Raw genomic sequence first — 22,375 nt, forward strand, 5'->3', positions numbered from 1 at the left:
GGATAAATTACGGAATATGGGGCCAGGCTTGTATTTGATTTAGGAAAAGTATGTATGGTCCTCTAAAGAAATTCTAAATCACATTGTTAAACTTTTTTTTATATTAGCTTCTTTAGAAAGGGCAGATTTCAGTTTTATTATGAAATTCAAGTCATTTCCAGATATAAATTTACCTTGTCGTTTTCTCATCTTCAGTTGATATGTGGGCCATGGGACTGGTTTTTGATATCACACCTCTAACCACAGTAAAAGAAAGTATGTTATAAATAATACAGCCTCCTCATAAACTTGACCTGCTGTGATCCTCTGCTCTGTTGATACCAGGTGGTGATAGCCTTTTATATTACAGCAGAGAGCTGAGCTAATAATTCAAAACAAAAAACATATTCAGTTAATTTGCCTCTTTTGCTCTTTTGCTGTTAACAAAGGACCACAGATAGTGACTTTCTGAAATGTATTCTTTATTCTAAATTACTCTCTGAATAATTGCTGTGAAGATTTCTTGATTCCTAGAGATTATGTGTGTGTGTGTGTGTCAGTGTAGGCTTTTGCTCCTTGAAATGTGAACTGTTTTGCTTAGAAACATAGGCCACATTATACATGTCTGTTCCCAGATTTAAGGGGGAAGGAGGGGGAAATAATTATTAGAATCAGGTGCAAATACTCTTGATTATGATTTTTTTAAATTCTGTTTCTGTGAATTGTCTATCCTATTCACTTGAAATCTGAGGTGTCTATGAGCACTACTTACCAGTTAGCACATTTGCTAGAATATCCCGAAAGAGTAAACACAGCAGGGATGTGAATGAAATTGAAAGCAATTTTGCGCAAAAATATGACAGAATATTTGTGGATTTTTTTTCAGTATTTGCCAGCCCCCATTTTTATATATGATCTAGCTACATTGGACGAGAAGCTGGATATGAGTCAACACTGTGCTCTGGTTGCCAAGAAGGCCAACGGCATATTGGGCTCTATTAGTAGGAGCATTGCCAGCAGATTGAGGGAAGTGATTATTCCCCTCTATTCAGCACTGGTGAGGCCACACCTGGAGTATTGCGTCCAGTTTTGGTCCCCCCACTACAGAAGGGATGTGGACAAATTGGAGAGAATCCAGCGGAGGGCAACGAAAATGATTAGGGGGCTGGGGCACGTGACTTCTGAGGAGAGGCTGAGGGAACTGGGGTTATTTAGTCTGCAGAAGAGAAGAGTGAGGGGGGATTTGATAGCACCCTTCAACTATCTGAAGGCGGGTTCCAAAGAGGCTGGAGCTAGGCTGTTCTCAGTGGTGGCAGATGACAGAACAAGAAGCAATGGTCTCAGGTTGCAGTGGGGGTGGTCTAGGTTGGATATTAGGAAACACTATTTCACTAGGAGGGTGGTGAAGCACTGGGATGGGTTACCTAACGAGGTAGTGGAATCTCCATCCTTAGAGGTTTTTAAAGCCCAGTTTGACAAAGTCTTGGCTGGGATGATTTAGTTGGTGTTGGTCCTGCTTTGAGCAGGGGATTGGACTAGATGACCTCCTGAGGTCTCTTCCAACCCTAATATTCTATGTTTTACTGTTTCTCCAGAAAAATTCCTTCAGTTAGCTTTTTGTACCTTATGCTTATGGCAGTGATTTACTGTTCAACACTGGTAGCTAGGGTAGAACTGAGAAAGTAGATGCATCTAACGTTTGTGGAAAGGCATTGTCTCCCCTCAGTGGTTTGTGTTTTAAAAATAATAAAGTACGTAACAAAGTCATCTGAATGATCCTGGAAAGACTTATGCATGTGAATAACTTACTTATGTGAGTAGAACCAAAATGTCAATCATCTTCAAAACAGCTGTGTTTGGTTATTACTGTGTGTGTATGTGAGCGTGTGCGAGGAGAGAAAGATGAGTTTGAGTCAAATCCATAATCCAAACTTTGGGAGGTGTTTGAAATCCAGATTTGAATCCAGATTTGAGTTTTGTGACTTCGGCCCCACTCACACTAATGGTCATTGGGTTGGTGCCTAGAGTGGTACAGGAAGGTATCTGGGGTTATGAAGTGATGGAAATGATTAGCATATGATGCAAGTTCAGTGCTTTTCGCCAACACATGAAAATGACAGGTTTTATATCATACATATCTCCTACCAGGCTTGTACTTGCACTCCCTGCTACTGCTTTGGTGAGATGTCTGTGGCAGACATTATTGAGCCAGTATGGGATGTTTTCTCTGGGCTACCTGGTTCTGAGTTTAAAATATGTGGGAGCTAGGGAAACGAGGGACTCTGACTACCCAGTCCTGAACCTTCCTGCACAGAGCACTGCACAGTGCAACTGATTGTGACTGAGACAGAAAGCATGCGAGTAGCGCAGAGAAAAAACACTTACTCCTCAATTATTTTTAAGATCACCATCTCATACAGGAACGATTCATATTGAGACTACTGGCTTAACAAGCTTATTTAGAGACATGGTGAATCCCCAGATAAAAATGTAGCCAAGTCTCTAGAGAACACTCCTGCCTGATGAATCTATTTTGCTTTTGGAGCTTTCACTTCATTGAAGTTAAAGTCAGCAGAAGAGCATGTCAGTTCCAATATTAGCACTTTCTTTTTCCAGCTCTAGCACTAGACTGTGACTAGTTCCAATATGGCTGCCCTGGGAATAGGGTGTGTAAGGATTCGTCTTCCCTTACATGGCCACCTGGTCTTACCTCTGGGTACTACGGTGGGAACTGCAGAAGATGCATGCCAGATCTTCCCACCATGAAGCAAATCTGCAGGGAGGGGCAGGGGCAGTATGCAGGCAATGACTATGCATTGTCAAGTGAAAGTGTCACAGTGTTGCAGATTACTTCCCTCTCTGCCTCGCCACAAAGTGCAGAGCTCTAGGAAGAATTATGCCTCTGGGGCTCTTTGCCTCCAGTGCTCTGCATAGGCTGAGGCCTAAAGGTATAGTCAAGCACCTAGGAATTTGTCTTTTAGGGAAGGGAAACTGGCTGAGATTTTTTGAAGCCATTTCAGAGGCTTCTACTGATGCTGGTTTGGGAGCATGTCTAGTGTTGATAAGACAAGGTGAGTGAGGTAATATCTGTTATTGGAACAACTTCTGTTGGTGAAAGAAACAAGCTTTTGAGCCACACACAGCTTGTCTTCAGGTCTGGGAAAGGTACTCTCAGGGTATGGCTTCACTAGCAACGTTAAATCACTGTCGCAGCACCAGCGCTGGGAGAGAGCTCTCCCAGCACTGTAAAAAACCCACCTCCACGTGGGGAGTAGCTATCAGCGCTGGGAGCACGGCTCCTGGTACTGGTGCACTGTCTACACTGCCACGTTACAGTGCTGAAACTTGCAGCGCTCGGGGGGGAAGGGGTGTGTTATTTCACACTTCTGAGCGAGAAAGTTGCAGCGCTGTAAAGTGGCAGTGTTGGCAAGGCCTGAGTGTCACAGCTAAATGCAAGGTGGACCGGGCTGTGTAGCGTAAGTAGTTAGCACATATTCTAAGGGACCACTCAAGGGAGAGTGGCCCATTAACACCTGTGCAGTCACAGGACAAAAAGAAGGGGTAGTGGGTTACAGATTGTTGTAATAAGCCATAAATACAGTATCTCTGTCCAGTCCCTCTTTTGGTGCTCAACATTTTCTGGGACCTCCATCTAGCGCTCCCAGCTTCCCATCCTCTGTGCTCTGGAAATGCAGACAGTCACATCATGGGAGCAGAAGAAGGGAAAGGGTTTCCTGTACCCAACACACTTGTGCTGGAGCAGTTATGCTGTGATTTGGCCCAAAATACACACAAGAGGAGTTTCAGCTATTACTATGGTGGGTGTTCAAACAGCCAGGGTGTCCCAGTGCAGATGAACCTCTCCCCTTTACCATTCATATGGATCTCCTATTGCTGTGTGGAGAATGGAAGTCCAGCTTCATGAAGGATTTTGAGATTTCGAAATCTGGCTTAGTTCCGAATGGAACTGAAACCGGAACATTTCAGAATTCTCTGTGAGGGAAAAATCCAAATGATAGTTTGTTTCAGTTATGACTCTGTAAAACTTTGTATTATAATGTATATGAATACAAAATTTAAAAAATTCAAAATGTTCTGAAAATATTGACATGGGACATTTTGACATTGTCAAATTTTTTTTTTCTGGTTTTCTTCCAAAATTAAATTCCAACAAAACTGACCCAATTTTGTGAAGCATTTTGATTTTGATTGAATGGCATATTCTGAGGAATATGGTTCTGTCAAAGTTTCTTCAATCCACTCTAACGGAAAATCTTCCTTCTACCCACTACCATAGTCACAAAGGATGAAGAAAGAATTGAAGAGTGAAGCTATATAAATTATGCAAAAAATGTGAGAGAAACCTTTCGAGACAAATATAGAAGGCTAAAATCAGGCTAGTCAACTCTACTCTCTTCTTTCCTAAACTTATCTTGCTTTGTTATGGAAGCTGTGGTGCACAGGAAGACTCAGTGGTTCTAACCTTAACTTTCATTTGAATTGTGTTTCATTTGGCCTTGGGGATGATACAAACTTACCTGAATGACTATGATATTCGTTAGACGTTATCTCTACCCTGCATCCCATATTTATACAGAAATTAATAAGATATTGCAAGGGTCCTACCAAATTCATGGCCATGAAAAATACGTCACGGACTGTGAAATCTGGTCTCCCCCATAAAATCTGGTCTTTTGTGTGCTTTTACTCTAGACCAGTGTTTCCCAAACTTGGGACGCCGCTTGTTCAGGGAAAGCCCCTGGCGGGCCCGGCCGGTTTGTTTACCTGCCGCTTCTGCAGGTTTGGCCGATCGCGGCTTCCACTGCCCGTGGTTCGCTGTGCCTGGCCAATGGGGACTGTGGGAAGCGGCGGCCAGTACGTCCCTTGGCCCGCGCCACTTCCTGCAGCCCCCATTGGCCGGTCACAGTGAACCATGGCCAGTGGGAGCTGCGATAGGCTGAACCTGTGGACGCAGCTGGTAAACCGGCCCGGCCTGCCAGGGGCTTTCCCTGCACAAGAGGTGTCCCAAGTTTGGGAAACACTGCCCTATACTATACAGATTTCATGAGAAGACCAGCGTTTCTCAAATTGAGGGGCCTGACCCAAAAGAGAGTTGAAGGGGGTTCACAAGGTTATTTTAGTATTGCCACCCTAACTTCTGCGCTGCCTTCAGATCTGAGCAGCTGGAGAGCGGCAGCTGTTAGCCAGGCCCCCGGCTCTGAAGGCAGCACAGAAGTAAGAGTAGCAGTACCACAACCACCCCTTACAATAATCTTGCAGTCCCCCCACAACTCCTTTAGGGATCAGGACCCCTAAAATTACAACACCATGACATTTCAGATTTTAAGAGCTGAAATCATGAAATTTATGATTTTTACGATTTTTAAAATCTTATGACCGTGAAATGGACCAAAACAGACTGTGAATTTGGTAGGGCCCTAGCTATTGCTAATGCTAACCTGGATGCCCACTTGAGAAGTTAATATTTTTACGTGTTCAGAAACGTGCAGGAAAAGGTGCATCCAACGGCAGCATCTGGATTTTTTTTTTCTTTCAAGCATTTAACTATTTTTTTTATTGAACTTATGTGAAATTACATGAGCTCTGATCATGTGAATAATGCATGAGTTTTTCGACAAACACGATACAAGCTTATTTTTCATGTCAAACAATTCTTTATTTTTTATGGTACAAATTAAAAGTGACAGATCTGAAGCTGTTAAGAAATACACAAAGTGCAGCTTTACTGACCATACAGATATTGCTCTAGATTAAGTACAGTTTTTGTCAGTTTTTTTAAAATGTTAAGCAACCTGTGCAGATAAATCAGCTTTGGTTTCAAAGTCAGAGCAGTAAGGAGCTTTTAAATATCCAGTTTGGCTTCTTGGTCACAAGTCCACCAAATCAACTCCTTTTTAAATTATTCTTTTTTAAATAACACAATACAGTCCATTTCGTACTGCCATCTTTCCTGCTGCATGCTCCATGCATGGAAAAGCAGATCTCTTTGCAGTGCTTCATAAGTGACCCTGGTGACCATTCTGTAGATTATAGCACATAGGACAAAAAAAGAAATAGTAATATCACTTTTTTTTTAACAATAAATAAACTAATGTGCCCCACATAATCTCAAGTTGGAAACAAGCAAACCACATGACAAAAAGCTCATTACAAAATGTTATCCAAACAGATTTTACAGTCAAACATTGACATGGAAATCGATTTCCTCTCGTATTTTATTTCTTATTTGAATGGTGGTCATTAACTGGGTACAAGTAGAGTGCTGAGGTAAAACACTGATGAACAGTTTTATTTCTGTATTTCTTTTTTTTTAAATAGTAACAGTTTAGTATTGCGAGATTGTCAGCAACATTTAGCCATATCTATACAATGTGCATATACCTACATACATTGAGCTTTGGTCCAGCATTGAGAAGACGAGCAAAGGCATTTTACATATTTCTTTTTGGTTATAGCTTGAGTTCTTTGATACGCCTCTACTTGTTCCTTCCTAGCTCCTTTTTGCTTTCTTGTTCTCTCTTTCTCTCTCTTTGTTTTCTTTTTTTCAGTTATAACATAAAGAAACCGGAACGTTTTGAAAGCATTTGATTTTTTAAACTGTTCAAAATAGTTTTTAGTGGAAAACATAAAAAGACAAAAACAGAACAAAAATTTTACTTGTGGATCATTAGTCAAATAATTATGTTTTTTAAAAAAATCTCCTTTTAAACAAATTGTAAAACCGATATGCAATCATACATTGCTAGAGAGTCTCTTGTTTCATTTGTTGGTAGCAGCCTACCTTTTTGTCACATGGAAACTTAAAAGGTATTCGAATGTAATTGATATATGAAATTTGTTTACAAATGGAAATGTAGCCAGTAACAAACTAAAACAAAAAGATTTATGAGACGTGCATAATTTATCTCCTAAGAATCTGTTCAGGCACCGTATATGCCTTATAGCAAAAATCTGTTCATTAAAAAAATTAATACAAGAAGCATTACAATACCTTATAAATAATTTACAAAACATAATACAAAATTAGAAAGCTGTAAAAAAAAAAATCACCGCACATGAATGGTTTTAAGACTGTGGGATGAGCTTCATTTTTTTGTTCCAAACTGGCGATTTGTATTTATTTTACATTTTCACTGTCCTAGTTATATCCTTCCAGTATGTACTTTTGAACAGACCAGTCCTTATATAACTGCTTTATATTTTTAAACATTTAGCATCCTTTATGTGATGTTTGGTTAACTTTCCTTCTCAGGGAATTTTTCTTTGCAGAATTTAGAGCAGTTCCTGGGAGATATGAACTCTAGTTTTTTGATAGAGCAAGGATGACAATTTTGGTCCCAGGGCTGTTGATTTTGTATGTGTGTGTGGAGTTTCAGAGGTGGTGGAATGGGTGATCACATTGCTGGTATTAATGACTGGACAAGCTGTAGTCCAATTAGTTGCATACTGAAGAGATGGGTAGGATTTTATGAGCATCCGCTTCCAAACACTGTCTATTCTTCAGAGTTTCCAAGCTGGTCTCCTGATCATTGTATGAATTCAGTTGCAGCCACAAATATACATACCACAACTTTACCTTAATTAGCTAACTAGCTATATAGGTGTGCTTGAGGAAGAGAAAAGAAGAAGAAAAAGAAGAAGCAGACCCAGAGGGGCAGATGTTGCTATGAAGTTATTTCGCTCATCACTTCGAATACACAGCTTGGATTAGGGATTTTTATTTTCTGTTTCCCCTTACAAAATTTACCTGCACTTATTAGTAGGATTTTATTTTTCACAGATATTTACATTTCAACAGCAGGGAAAGTGACTATTCTTTCCCCCCTCAGAAAAAAGAACAACAAAAAAATATCCTTATACACCCTGCTGAAGTTTAAAGCCTAAAAAGTATTCACTAGAATGAGTCCAACCTGGGACAGTGGATCCACATCACTCTTCTCCTTTGAGCAGCTCAGATCTGGATGCCGTGCCACACGTGGAAGGTGATCTCTGGAGCCTTAAGATTCCATGGGCCCTGCAGAGATTTTCTCATACTACAGGGTGAATTCCATTAATAAAGCATAGAGAGTGAGATCCAAAGCCCATTGAAGTCAATGGGAGTCTTTCTATTGCTTTCAGTGGCTTTTGGATCAGGCCCTGTGTTCTTGAAAAAAATAATTCTGCAGGTGTAATTTGAAGGTTCCAGAGTTCTGGGACTGATTCAGATCCCATTTAGACTCTCAAAAATCCAGACCAACTCTACTGAAGTCAGTGGAGTTAACTGGGATTTATACCAGCATAACTGAGAGCAGAATTTTACTCTACATCTGTACAATAGACTGAACCTAATTCCCAGATGTGAACTTTTGGAAAGTCCAGATCAGGATGTGGCCTTTACCTTTACAATAGCCCAGCCCACAACCCTGGATCAGAATTTCAAGGAAGTTTGGATCTATATATGAGTTTTTCAGGTGAGGTTCACACCACACCCTTTTCCTTCTCTGAGCCTTGATATATTTTTTGATCCAATGACCATAGAGTTTTAGAAGATGCCAAGTCCATCAGGAAATGAAGCCACAGAGTGAGATAAGTTGCCTTTCAAAAAAATTTTTTTTCAGATGAAAAATGTCACAAGTGACCCCCCTCCCCCATTCCCAAAGGATATTTAATGCATTGTTCCCAAATCCTGATTGTTTAGGTTTTTTAGCCTGCCATGGCAGTACGCACCCACACAAACCCACACACATTCCAAGAGTAGCAGTTGATAGGGAAAACGTCGGTGCCAGGAGGAAAAAGGAGAGAAAAAAAAGAAAGGCAGAAAAGATAAAAGTAGTAAAACAGTCCATAAGGGTGTAATGATCAAAATGTCCTCATTACTTCTTGACCTGTCCTTTTGTTTGTTTTCATCGGACTCTCACGAAACTTCTTTGGCTAGCAGACTTTGGAGAGAAATTGCTTCACACAGAACCGAACCATAGATGCAGTATCAAACCAAGTGTGCAGTTTATATTACAAAATTAGTTTTGGTAACCTCTCCAGGTTCATGGCCAAAGGACAGAGAAATCAGGAGCCATGCTGTTGACAATGAGCACAACGTTGAGCGTGTGTGCTACACTGATAGTTCCTCAGACATAATTCTAATCCTTCTTTGTCCTCTATTGCATTTCAACATAATCTATATAAAAGTGTTTAGGTTTCACTTTTTTTTAAAAAATCTTTAAACAGTATTGGGAGAAGAGGGAGGGGGCAGGAAATGTGTTAGACAAATCAAAATAGAAACCAATACTTTACACTTTCAGGGGGAAAATACTGAACTCCACAATTCACAATAAAAAGAAAGTCATTTTGGCACACAAACACTTGGAGATTGCAAAACTGTGCAGATAAAAAAAAGGTGTGTGCGTGTGTATGTGTGTGTATGTGTGTTTGTGAGCACTATGGAATGGCTTTAACACCTGTTATATCCACCTGTAGGGGGTGTGACAAAGGGGTGGGAGAAATTAATCATACTATTTTTTTTCCTCTTTGTAAAGTACAAATGTAAAAACTCATAACACAATTTTAAGCTTGTAAAAGAGTAGACTAACAATCTAGTTTGCAATGCCATGTTTCTGACTTTGGTTAATAGTTTTCATAGTGAATCAGCACTTGATACCTGAAAGGCTACAATCACTCCTCCAGGTGGCAGGCTTGTATTCTCTTTTAAACAGATAAAAGGTTTTTTTTTCTTTTTTTTTTTCTTTTCCTTAAAACATATTCACATTTTCATAATTCACAGAAAAAAAGTAAGCAGTTATTTGGTTTGCTTTAAGTCCATTTAAAAAACTGGCTTTTTTGGGTAGGTGGGGGGAGCTAATTCTACAACACACACACAGACTAAGTGCTGTGTATTTTGTTTGTTTTTGTTTGGTGGTTTTTTTGTTTTGTTTTTTGTTTTTATATAGGAAAACCCACGGACATTTATAAACTATTCTGTCCATCTTGTAGTTTTCTCAGTCTTTTACTTACAAGGGTGATGAATGGGCATTTTCAGAGTCCAAATGGTTAAATTTTTGTTTGTGTGTTTCTTTTTTATTTTTCTTTTTTTCTTTTTTAGGAGTTTTCTTCCAGAGAGTCTGTTAAGGGCTCCATAGGGACTGCTGTCGCAGGCTCATGCTGTTTTAAACGTTTAATTGTGTTCTTCAGTGCTTGCCTCTTATTGCAGAACCAAACTCTAACTACTTCCCGGTCATAGTTCAGTTTCTCTGCAATCTCTGTCATTTCCTGCCCAGAGGGATGAGTGTTCTTCTCAAAGTGGGCATTCAAGATCTCAAGAGCTTGTGGCGTGAATGAGGTACGCCTCTTGCGCTTTTTGGATGGTTCGCTTCCGATAAACTCAGTCAGGTTCTGCATACCTGCTCGATGGCGGGCCTCAGCCTCAGCCATCCACCGCTCAAGCACCGGCTTTATCTTCTGGGCACTTTTAGGGGTGATGTCCAGCTTTTCAAACCTGGCAGGATACAAAAGGCCAGGGTTCAGTTTGGCTGTCAGACTGCTAGCTATAGTGTTCTCTTGGGCTTCCTGTGGTAGGAAAAAGTGGCTTCTCAGGATGGTGTGTCTGAGGGAAAATTGAGAAAGAAGAGTCTTACACTGATGCTCTGCCAGGGTGGGACTTCCTGCCTGCCTGACTAATTGACTGGCAGAGGTAATTTACAATGGATTACAACGGAAAGCCATCATATATCTAGGTATATACAGATAGATAGTTAAGCAAACACAAAATGAGCACTGTGACAAAATACCGAGAATTCAATATGCTACATAATACAGGCTATAAAGTTCAGTTTTTGTAGTTCAAGATCAATTTTTCATGATCCTCAAATGCCTGAAGACTAAACCTAATTACAGGAAATGACGTCAAAGGCAACTGATTCTTATTCACGATTAATTATCTTGTTTACCCTTCCATCCCATATTGTCCAAATGCCACAGCTTTAGTAATACAAAGCAACAGTGGCTGCTAGCCTCTGAATTTCAGATTTCTTTTCCCATTTTTTTAAAGCAATTTTCACTGTATGCAAGTTAACACCGTGTCCCTTCTCTGGGTAGGAAAAAAACCTCCCATAGCTACTGTAGTGTTCGGCTCAAGCAGCTGGACACATTGTAATTATCTTGAATGCCCGCACAACGTGCTAAAACAGACTCATGCCTTTCGGATGAAACCCAGCATAACAGTGCACTAATCTGCTGTGGCACCAAGCTGGGTTTATTATGGGATATCTGCAAACTGTGCTGGAATGATATCATTTCCTGTAAATGAGGTCTTCTATGTATCGTTTTGCCATCAAAAGTCCTTTGCTAGATTTCAGATCAAGTTTTACAAATATTGTGAAATATCTGAAGAAACACCACACACAGAGCTTTCATTCTTTCAAAAACAACCGTAAGAACTAACTTCACTTTTCAAGTCTTCATTGTAAGTCCTTGCTGCTTTGATTTCTCATTTTGTCTAGCTTTACATTTAAAATTCTTTAACTTTAATCAAATTCTGTAACATCACTCATTTGTATTTTCCCCATCCTCATGTCCACCCCGACCTTAGAATATTTAATGTTGTTGAAAAGCAACATTACTGCATGGCATCCTCTTGCACTATCCAGTCCTCATGGTGTGAAAGTGCCACTGCTCTTGGTAATTAGAAGATGCTTTAAAGAGGAGGCAGACCGAATCCATGCCTTTATGCCTCTTAACCCAGGGTCTGGAACTGGGATTCTGTAGCTATTGGTGCAGCATCAACTGCAGAGAATTCTGGATGCACCAAGTAACAAGCTTCCAAAGCATCCCAGGATCAAATATAATCTCTCACACACACACAATTGAGGGGAATAACTAATGCGCCAGAAAATGTATAATTGGTGGTTAGGTTCCTATGGCAGTACTGACTGCCAGGTTTTCCCCTCCTGTTGTCCAGTGATATTTTGATTGCATAATGTATTTTTATAACTGTGTCACAAGTTTGGAAAGCGCCAATATTGATATGCATTGCATTTTATTTTTGCATGAAGAATATGTTCGTAAAGTGGAATATTATATTGCATGCACTGCAAATGGCACCAAGATATTCCACTAGGGCGTGTGAGTTGGAAATTCAATTTGCTTCTCCGTCTCCCATGATGTTCATATAGTAGCTGCTTCTGCATCATTAAGGGAAAGAGAGAACTCAGTATTTCTGAGGAAGGCTAGTCATGAAGTGGCCTGCCTTTGTGCTTAACGAGAAGTGCACTGTCATTACAGATTATTGCATCCCTCAAAAGGTAGAGGGGAAAAGGTAAAAATTATAACCTTGCATGCATTTGGGACCAGATTCTGAACCTGTTACTCAGGCTCAGCATTGATTCACTCCTCCAGTACTCCCACTGATCTCAATGGGGCTACTGAGGGGAGGGGGGTAAGTGTGTACTTAATGTCAGGCTCCCCACTTCTGGCCCTTAATTAGCTATCTACTTCTAACTTAATCATAGCTGTGTTTTTCATTCTGATCGCTTCGTGGGTAATCCTTTTTTCATTGTAATTCAAAGCATCCCAACCAGGTTACTGGGATCTGCATGTTAAAGGCGGGGGAGACTGGGGAGGGGAGTGGAGAGGAGAAACAAGATGAAAATAAACCAAACATAAGCAAAGCAAACTGCAATTTATAAGCTTAAAGTATGGCATGTTAAAAAGCAATCTACAGCTACTACAAATTGGCAGTTGCTAAAAACACTTCCTGTTTTAGGTGTTCTTTACCAATTGACCATACAGAAGAAATAAAATTAACAAGCAGCAATCGCATTCATATCATTGGTGTTGCTTGTTAGTGTTGATGCTTGAGTACACGTTGTTTGGTATAACAATATACAAGTCTTGAAACAAATTTCCCAGCAGTAGTATCCTTGTATAGACTGAATAAAGGTTATTTTCTACAGGGAGGTATCTTATAAGAAAAAACAGTAGGGGAGACCATAGAAGTGAGAGGATCCTATGGAGCTTTTTGTATTTAACAACAATCAATGGGTTTTATGGAAAATCATTGAGCAAAATGTGAGCTGCAAGCTCACTACCCCATACTGATGTTATTTATAACCTTAGTCTTAAACTGCAGGAAAAGTACACTTCCGTTCTATGGGGAATACATTAAAAGTATAAAGAGCAGATAAAAAGACAGAGCATTTCATGGATCACCAAGAACAAAATCCACTTAAATGAGCTTAGAGTTGGTTTCTTGGCTTTCACTGATGGAGGAGGACTATAAGGCATTGCCCAAGAGGAAAAAGCTGTTACCTAAGTGTGTTTGTTACCTCATGCATAAACATGGGATTAGTGTAACATACATACACATATACATGGTGTTTGCTTCTGACTACTTCACTTTAACTCCATCAAGACTGCATCATTTTTTTTCTTAAGATTAGAGCGGATTCTTACTCATTTTCTGTACATTTTTTTTAACACTTGGGTAATAAAAAGATGAACGCTCGGAAGTTTGCAAGATACCATGTACTGAATTTTTTCTCCCTTCTGTGTTGCCTAGGTAAATCATCATTAACATCCTGTATGTGAAGTGCAAACCACAATAGTACAGGCTTTAACTTAGCAGGGATGCAGCCATGAAATATCTGTTCAGTAACCCTATCTGTAGAAAATGGCACAGTATGAAGAGGGTCAGCTGGTGCTTATACAGCATCAGCAGGGTCTCCTGCTCCAGTACTGAATTAAGTCTCAATGCCAGGAACGTATTTATTGTTTCATACCTTTCGTTAAAAAAGGAAAAGACAAAAGTTGCTTTAGAGGCACACAGTAAGCACAGTTTATCTGCCAGATACCGACATTATTTGCTAGTCTAAGTAAGTAATGAATTCTAAGGACACATGATTAAAATACTCGTATACTCCGGAATAATAAATACAATTAAGAACAAAGAGAGGAGAATATAGCTTATTATGTAACTGGTTACCTGCAGATGGCAGACTGGCTATAGGCTGGGCCTTCTGTGGCACTTAGAGCTTGGCCAACTTGAGTCTGGGTCAGACCAAGAGACAGGCGCCGGATTTTAAAAGCTTTGGCAAATTCTCGGATTTCCTCCAAATTCACCCCATCCACCTCGCCAGTGGCTGTTTGAGGATCTGTTGAAATATTTTTTAAATTGTGTAAATGCTTCATACTATGTTTGAGCCGTCCAGGATTACTATATTTTCTTGGGAAGTGTAAAGTGGATTTTTTCCCTCTAACAGAGACAGATTGGTACTGTCAGAAGTTACAAAACATTCTTAATTATTTTCTTCACTAAAATGCTACCAAGTTTGCAGACCGAGGTATTTACAGTTCATTTCAAGGCAGTAGGGAAGATTTTCAAAGGCACAAATGGCAGGTAGGTGCCTCCACTGTAAGAACTTAAGAACATAAGAACGGCCATACTGGGTCAGACCAAAGGTCCATCTAGCCCAGAACAGGTAATCATCAAGTGAGCCATCCCCTGTCTCCCATTCTCAGCTTCTGGCAAACAGAGGCTAAGGACACCGTCCCTGCCCATACTGGCTAATAGCCATTGATGGACCTATCCTCCATGAACTTATCTAGTTCTTTTTTGAACCCTGCTATACTCTTGGCCTTCACAATAGGCTCTGGCAAGGAGTTCCATAGGTTGACTGTGCGTTGTGTGAAAAAATACTTCCTTTTGTTTTAAACCTGCTGCCTACTAATTTCATGTGGTGACCCCTAGTTCTTGTGTTATGAGAAGGAGTAAATAACACTTCCTTATTACTTTCTCCACACCAGACATGATTTTATAGACCTCTATCATATCCCCCCTTAGGCGTCTCTTTTCCAAGCTGAAAAGTCCCTGTCCTATTAATTCCTTCTCAGATGGAAGCCGTTCCATACCCCTAATAATTTTTGTTGTCCTTTTCTGAACCTTTTCCAATTCCAATATCTCTTTTTGGAGATGGGGTGACAACATCTGCACACAGTATTCAAGATGTGGGCATACCATGGATTTATATAGTGGCAATATGCTATTTTCTGTCTTATTATCTATCCCTTTCTTAATGATTCCCAACATTCTGTTTCCTTTTTTGACTGCCGCTGCACAATGAGTGGATGTTTTCAGAGAACTATCCACAATGACTCCAAGATCTCTTTCTTGAGTGGTAACAGCTAATTTAGACCCCATCATTTTATATGTATAGTTGGGATTATATTTTCCAATGTGCATTACTTTGCATTTATCAACACTGAATTTCATCTTCATTTTTTTGCCCAGTCACCTAGTTTTGTGAGATCCTTTGTAGCTCTTCGCAGTCTGCTTGGGACTTAACCATCTTGAGTAGTTTTGTATTATCTGCAAATTTTGCCACCTCACTGTTTACCCCTTTTCCCAGATCATTTATGACTATGTTGAATAAGGCTGGTTCCAGTACAGACCCCTCGGGGACACTACTGTTTACCGTTTTCCATTCTGAAAACTCACCATTTATTCCTACTCTTTGTTTCCTATCTTTTAACCAGTTACCAATCCATGATAGGACCTTCCCTCTTATCCCATGACAGATTACTTTGCTTAAGAGCCTTTAGTGAGGGACCTTGTCAAAGGCTTTCTGAAAATCTAAGTACACTATATCCACTGGATCCCCCTTGTCTATACGCTTATTGACCCCATCAAAGAATTCTAAGATTGGTGAGGCATGATTTCCCTTTATAAAAACCATGTTGACTCTTCCCCAATAAATTACATACATCTATGTATCTGACAATTTCGTTCTTTACAAAAGTTTCTACAACTTTGCCCAGTACTGAAATCAGGCTTACCGGCCTGTAATTGCCGGGATCACCTCGGGAGCCCTTTTAAAAAATTGGCATCACATTAGCCATCCTCCAGTCATTTAGTACAGAGGCTGATTTAAATGATAGGGTACAGACTACAGTTAGTAGTTTCACATTTGAGTTTCTTCAGAACTCTTTGGTGAATACCATCTGGTTCTGGTGACTTATTACTGTTCATTTTATCAATTTGTTCCCAAACCTCCTCTAACGACATCTCAATCTGTGACAGTTCCTCAGATTTGTCACCTACAAAGAATGGCTCAGGTTTGGGAATCTCCCTCACATCCTCAGCCATGATGCAAAGAATTCATTTAGTTCCTCCGCAATAGGCTTATCATCCTTGAGTGCTCCTTTAGCATCTCGATCGTCCAGTGGTTGTTTAGCAGTACTGCTAAACAGAAGCACTGCTTCTGATGTACTTAAAATTTTTTTGCTATTATTTTTTGAATCAATGGGATTTAGATGCTTCACTACCATTCCTGCCTTTGAAAATCTCCTCCAGTTTCAACAAATAACGCTCACAATCTTCTCTGATTATCTTTGGCTCACACAAGGGGCTGTATTTGTTTTTCCTTTGGAGCTTAAAATGTGCACAACTGATGAAAATGGGCTGAGTCTTTAAATTTGAAATTAAGACTTTTCTGCTTTAGCTGGAACAAATGCAAACAAACCAACCAAAGGAAAACCAAAAAAACCACTCAAGCCCATCCCATTCAAATATTTCTGTTTGAAACATCCTAATTTTGTAACCAGTGCTTCAAACATGTCTTTGTGGGAAACATCCTTTCAGGGTTTACATTCTGCACCCCATCAGGCTGCCAACCAAGCAGCAGAGTATTTGCAACTTAAGCAATTGTGCTTTAGATGGTAGTGCTGCACAATATTTTACTTTTACATTAGACCCAGAAGATAATGCTTATGAAGCTGTGAGAATAAATTTGTCCTTTTTCTCCATAGCGGTTTACTGACACAGAAACCTTTGTCCCTGAAAGGGCACATAATAAAGGATGTCTACCATAGGAAGGCTCCTTTGGTGCTGGATAACTCGGTCAATTTAGGACTTATCAAGGGAAATGACACAACAGCTGGAGAATGAAACTTTCCCCCCCCAAGCTACTGATCCCTGGCTAAATGAAAGCATTCACCAAGCTGGAGACAGCATGGGACTAGGATGGTGGAAGATTTCAAAGTCTTGTTCAATCCTGCGTGTAGTGAAGGCATTCTCCCCGCGAGACATCTCTATTGTTCTTCACCTCATTCCTGAGACTTCTTAGGTGAAAAGTTTTCAGCACAATAACCCATCAATTTCTGTAAATGCAAGGAGCTGTCCGAGGACTGTGCTAGACTACATTACTGTGCTGAACACCACATTATAGTGGCTCCTGCTAGTACTGCTACAGTTAAGGATTTGTCAGTAACAAAGCTTTCATTTTCAGGGGTTTATAATTTGATGTAAAAATTCCCTTAGGATTGAAATGTCATCTAAAAAGTCTCTTAGATGAATGAGAGCAAAAGAGAGAGATTTTTAGCATATCAATTTAGCCTATGATGATTAGAAACCCTAAATAATTTTTATCAGAAGCAATGCTATTTTTCTCTTCCACAGTTTCAAAATAGCTTGGATTTTAAATGAAATTGCAGAGGGTTATATCCCATACTGTGGGCTATTGTATGCATGTGTGTGTGTGCGTGTGTGTGTAGTGTTGAGCACTCAACCATGCAACTCCTGTTGAAGTCAGTGGAGACTGCATGTGCTCAGATAAATTAGGACTTATATGTAATATGTAATCTATAATAGAAAGGAAAGGAAGGAGGGAATATATACACACACTATACATTTGTGTGTGTGCATAATATATATGTATAAATTGTATGTTTTTATATATAGTTAGTGTGTGTAAATATAACTAAGATCATTCGGGTTTACAAAGTTCGATTGTTCACAGAAAGTAACTGTTACCCCATAAGTGTTTGAAATATTCCTACTTTATGTACACACATGACTTACACACCACATTGGTTATTAAGGGGGAAATTTTCAAAGACACAAATGGGAGTTGGGAGCCTAAGTGCCTTTTATGCCTTTCTAAATCTTTTCAGAAATGTATATAACCCCACTGACACAATACATTGTAAAGAGTCCCTGAATAATCCAAAGGATACAAGGCATTAAGATGATGGCCTCCCCCATTTCTTTCCTTTCTTTGCTTTAGGATGCTAGGGACAGACCAATGGACAAATCAGCCATTTCCAAAGTACTTTTAAATGTAGTTCTGAAAGCAGCAAACTCAGTATTAAGGGTATTTATAGCTATTGCTGGGAGTCGGTGGAAAGATTGAAGCCTGTTGGGAGGGAAAGGATAAAGGAGTAAGAAGCTAAGGCTTGTTTGTTTGTACATGATTATGGATGCTTTGCGTTGAGTTTTATTTCAACTGGACTCTTTTGTTATGGCAGGGTTGCAAGAGTGGACTCCTCCTGTAGGTCATTTCCTGAACTGGGATCTTGGACTAGGGAAGAATTAGCCTGAACTCCTCCTTGGGCATGGAGATCAAAACCTATCATGCAAAACATGAACAGAGGAGGAAAATATCTGACACGCATGGTAGAGAATAGCTGGTATCTGTATTAGTGAAATGGCATGTTACTCTCATGTGATGTCTTTAGAATAGGGATTGTATTAGTAGACAGGGGTAGTACTGGAATACTTTCTTCCACCCCTGAACTTTGCAGAAAGTAGCTTTTGGATCAGATTTGATCAGATTTCTATTTAGAGTCTGATTCAAAGCCCACTGAAGTCTATGGCAAGACTCCTCTGACTTCAGTCAGACCCTTACTGCTCATATATGCAGAAAATTAGTTTTTGTATGATTCCTTTGACACAATCATCTATAATGGCTCACGCCCATCTCACACTATTGCCAGGTTAGATTTTTCTTGCCATCTTTCTTGCTAAGTCTGTAATTTTCCTCCTGTTTTAATGCAAATTTCTCATTCTACATTGTAAAGAAGGTGGTTGATTTTTAAATCCAGCTGATAGCGTGGAGTAGATAGTACAATGCCAATGAGGAAAAAGGGGTATATGCCTGTCTTATGGAGTTGTCATGCTCAATAGTATCAGTGTTTAGATTAAAGCTCTACCATGGCTGCAGAGCTACCAGGTTCTGCTGAGAGGAGAAGGAGCCATTTGGGACCACTACTGGGAGAGATGCATACTGGGAACCCCTCCACTTGAGGAGACAGAGAAGACACCGCATGGAATTTCCTCTCTGGTGCTGGGGGCATTAATGGAGGAGGAGGCAAGAGAATCTGGTGTGAAACCAGGGGATTCAAAAGCTCCTACAGATTCTTTCCTGTTCTCCTGCCTTGTAGAGCTTTCCTCCTTCTTCAGGGATGTCTCCTTCCAGTGTCAGCTCTGCAGGGATTAAGTAAGGCCTGGTATGCTTTTTCTCCTGCAGAATGAAAATCTGTTCCTATCTGTGTAGTAATGGACAAAAAACAGTGCAGAGGAAATAACACACCCTGAGGGAAGGTAGAACTCCTGGTGTGAGGAACACCAGCAAGAGGGAAGATGTGGGTGAGGACTTCCTCACTGTGGAAGACAGAATAGAGGGTAGCTGGTCAGGTAAGGACAACAGAAAGTAAATAGAGTAGGGAGAGGCAGGACAAGACAGTGCAGTTGGGAAACATGTGGGCTCACAGGAGAGGGGAAAAGGAAGAGAGAAATAGCTTTGTTGTAGTTAGTTTATTTGTGGGAAGTGCTCAGATACTATGGTGATGGGTGACCTGGATAGACAAAGAGAGAATGGGATTCAGGGAGAGATGGGTCCCATAGCGAGAGGAAGAGAGATATAGCAATGTGTGGTGAGAAAGATCAAGAAATGCGGGGGAAGAAGAATTAGAGGTTAGGGAACTGGATGGGGAAGTAGGAGAAAAATGACCCTTAACATTTTTTCTTTGGGGGTATGTGAATAAGAAAGAAAGAAAGAAAGAAAGAAAAAAAGAAAGAAAGAAAGAAAGAAAACAAGTGGGGAGAAGGAGTGAATTATCTGAGAGAAGAGTACACACACAGGATAAGAGAATAAGGGTAAGTACAGCATACAGGGAAAAGGAAAAAAAACAGAGTGAATCTTGCAGTCCTTGCTCAGGTCAAACTCTTATTTAAATTGATCATAGAATATCAGGGTTGGAAGGGACCTCAGGAGGTCATCTAGTCCAACCCCCTGCTCAAAGCAGGACCAATCCCCAATTTTTGCCCCAGATCCCTAAATGACCCCTCTCAAGGATTGAGCTCACAACCCTGGGTTTAGCAGGCCAGTGCACAAACCACTGAGCTATCACTCTCCCTCAATGAACAACTTTGCCTGAATGAGGACTAACAACTGCAAGATCTGACCTTAAAAGCTAAAATTAAAATAAAAACCTTTAAAGAAAAAAGACAGTGGGAGAGAGAGAGAGGAAAAGAAAAAGGAAACACAAAAGGAAACATAAAAAGGTATCACAGAACATCATCGGAGATAATCTATAATAGAAAGGAAAGAAAGGAGGGGATTAGAGAAAATATACAGAAATTTAAAAAAGGCTGAAAGATTTTAGAAAACATATTGGGGGAAAACGGATGTAAAATCACAAAGAAAATATATACACAGAATGAAAAACAAACAGAAACAGACAACATGGAAAATGTATTTCACTGGAAGCTATGAAGGGCCAGATTCTATTACCCTTACTCATGTTGAGTAGCACCTTAGCCCGTGGATTTCAGTAGGGCTACCTGTAAAGTAAGTTATGACTCAATGTGAGTAAGGATGGCAGAATCTTGCCCTAAGTAATTCATTAGATTACCACACAGATGTCACCCCTAAGTAACTTACCTCTTTTAAATAGACATGGGCGCATGAATATTTGCAATGTTACTATTCTCACTAATTATACATGAAATAAATACTGCAAATCCCTACTGAGGTAAAATTATATAGGGCTGAATTGTAGCTCAAGACTAGACAGAGCTTTTAGAAAGTGGGTACATTACTGTCTCAGGAGCAGGACAGGGACCAAATTTTTGTTTAAAGGGCCACAATTCCTCCCTTGCTCCCCACATGAGGTACTGATTTACTGCTTGCCTGTTGGAGCAGTAAGGGACTGATCCTACTGAAGTCAATGTGAGGCTTTCAATTGACTTCAGTGGGCATTGGACCAGGTCCTAAATTATTACCGTTGGTGTACTATCTCAGCCATGCTGGCCAATGTATGGGTAGGGATGGAGCCAAGGCTTTGTTCATTCCTTGCCCACTCTCCTTCCATTTGCCCAAAATGGAGAGTAATTGGGCATACAGTGCCTCTGACCACTTATGGCTGGAATTCAAGGTCAAGGCAGCTCACAAAGGTGAGTAAAGGGAAGCCTTACTGTCCGGTTACTCCCCTTTCCACACACAAATTAGTCAGTTCACACACTCGGTCAACACACAAATTAGTCTTTAGTTATGTAAGGCAACTTTTTAAGGGCATCACATATTTTGTACATCTTTTCATATTTTCCTGATATTGTCCCATTGAAGCTGTTGGGAGAAAATAAACCTCACTTTAAGCAATATCCAGAAACCAGCAGGCAGCCAGTGCATACCTTTGAGCACTGGTGTCATATGTTCCTGGAAAGATACACTACTTAAAAAGCAGGCTGATATATTCTGTACCAGCTTCAGTTTCTAGGTTGGCTAAAGGAACGAAGCACTTGCCAGCCTGGATCAGATCCAAGATCCATCTAGTCAAGCATACTGTTCGATAGTGGCCAGAAACAGATGCTTCAAAGGAAGATGCATAAACCCCACAGTAGGCAGATGTTGGGTAGTCCACCCCTCATGTAGGTATCATTCTGATCTCAGATAGTTAGAGACTGGCACAATATGAAATACCTTTTAGTTTTAAGAATGAGGATAGGTTGCCACTTTGTCCACGATTAGGGTAATCAATCAAGGGCTACTATAGTTTTTAGGACCATTTTTAGTGCTGGTTTGGATTTCTTAGGCCCCTTGAATCACAGCACTGAGCAGTTCTTATTGGCAAAGATTACTCCAGTTAGCAATATACAGTCCATTATATGAATAAGAAGGAAAGGTAGAAAAGGAAGATAAGCAAGAATGGAAACAAACAGATAGGAGAAAGAGAGAGCCAGGGCGCAATACTTACTGCTGACTAACTGGCCAACACTCAAAGCTGAAGAGGAGGAGGATGAGGAGGAAGAAGAGGAAGCCTGACGCACTGGGCTTTGAGACATAGATGCTTGACTGTGAGCCAAATGCAGAAGGTTGGATTGTGAGGCTGCTTGTCCCACTTGCGTCTGGGAGGGCTGATGGAGCTATATGTTAAAATGTAAGAATAAAAATTTATAAATGTACTAGTAATCAGAGACTTTCCCAAAGAAACTGTTGACTCTGAAGGCGCATATAATAACATGTGCAAAGTTAGATGACAAAGGGCTTACTGGGGCAGTTTGAGCTGCGTCAAACAACCACCCTTCCAATTTTGTTTAATATAATCAGATAATTTCTCTACTACTAAAAAC

General features: G+C 40.2%; 1 protein-coding gene across 1 annotated transcript in view; it reads right to left on the reverse strand.

Annotated features, from left to right (window-relative positions):
- Positions 1–5,489: 5,489 nt before the first annotated feature.
- Positions 5,490–22,375, reverse strand: part of POU6F2 (POU class 6 homeobox 2) — a 377,737-nt gene continuing 360,851 nt past the window's right edge. Inside the window, exons 8-10 of the mRNA XM_074945315.1 lie at positions 22,000–22,168; positions 13,952–14,120; positions 5,490–10,576 (exon numbers count right to left, since the gene is read on the reverse strand). Coding sequence (XP_074801416.1) covers positions 10,072–10,576; positions 13,952–14,120; positions 22,000–22,168 — 843 coding nt within the window. The 3' untranslated portion in view covers positions 5,490–10,071. The remainder of the gene's footprint in view (positions 10,577–13,951; positions 14,121–21,999; positions 22,169–22,375) is intronic.

Source organism: Natator depressus, chromosome 2 (assembly GCF_965152275.1).
Source record: "Natator depressus isolate rNatDep1 chromosome 2, rNatDep2.hap1, whole genome shotgun sequence".
Classification (NCBI taxonomy): domain Eukaryota; kingdom Metazoa; phylum Chordata; order Testudines; family Cheloniidae; genus Natator; species Natator depressus.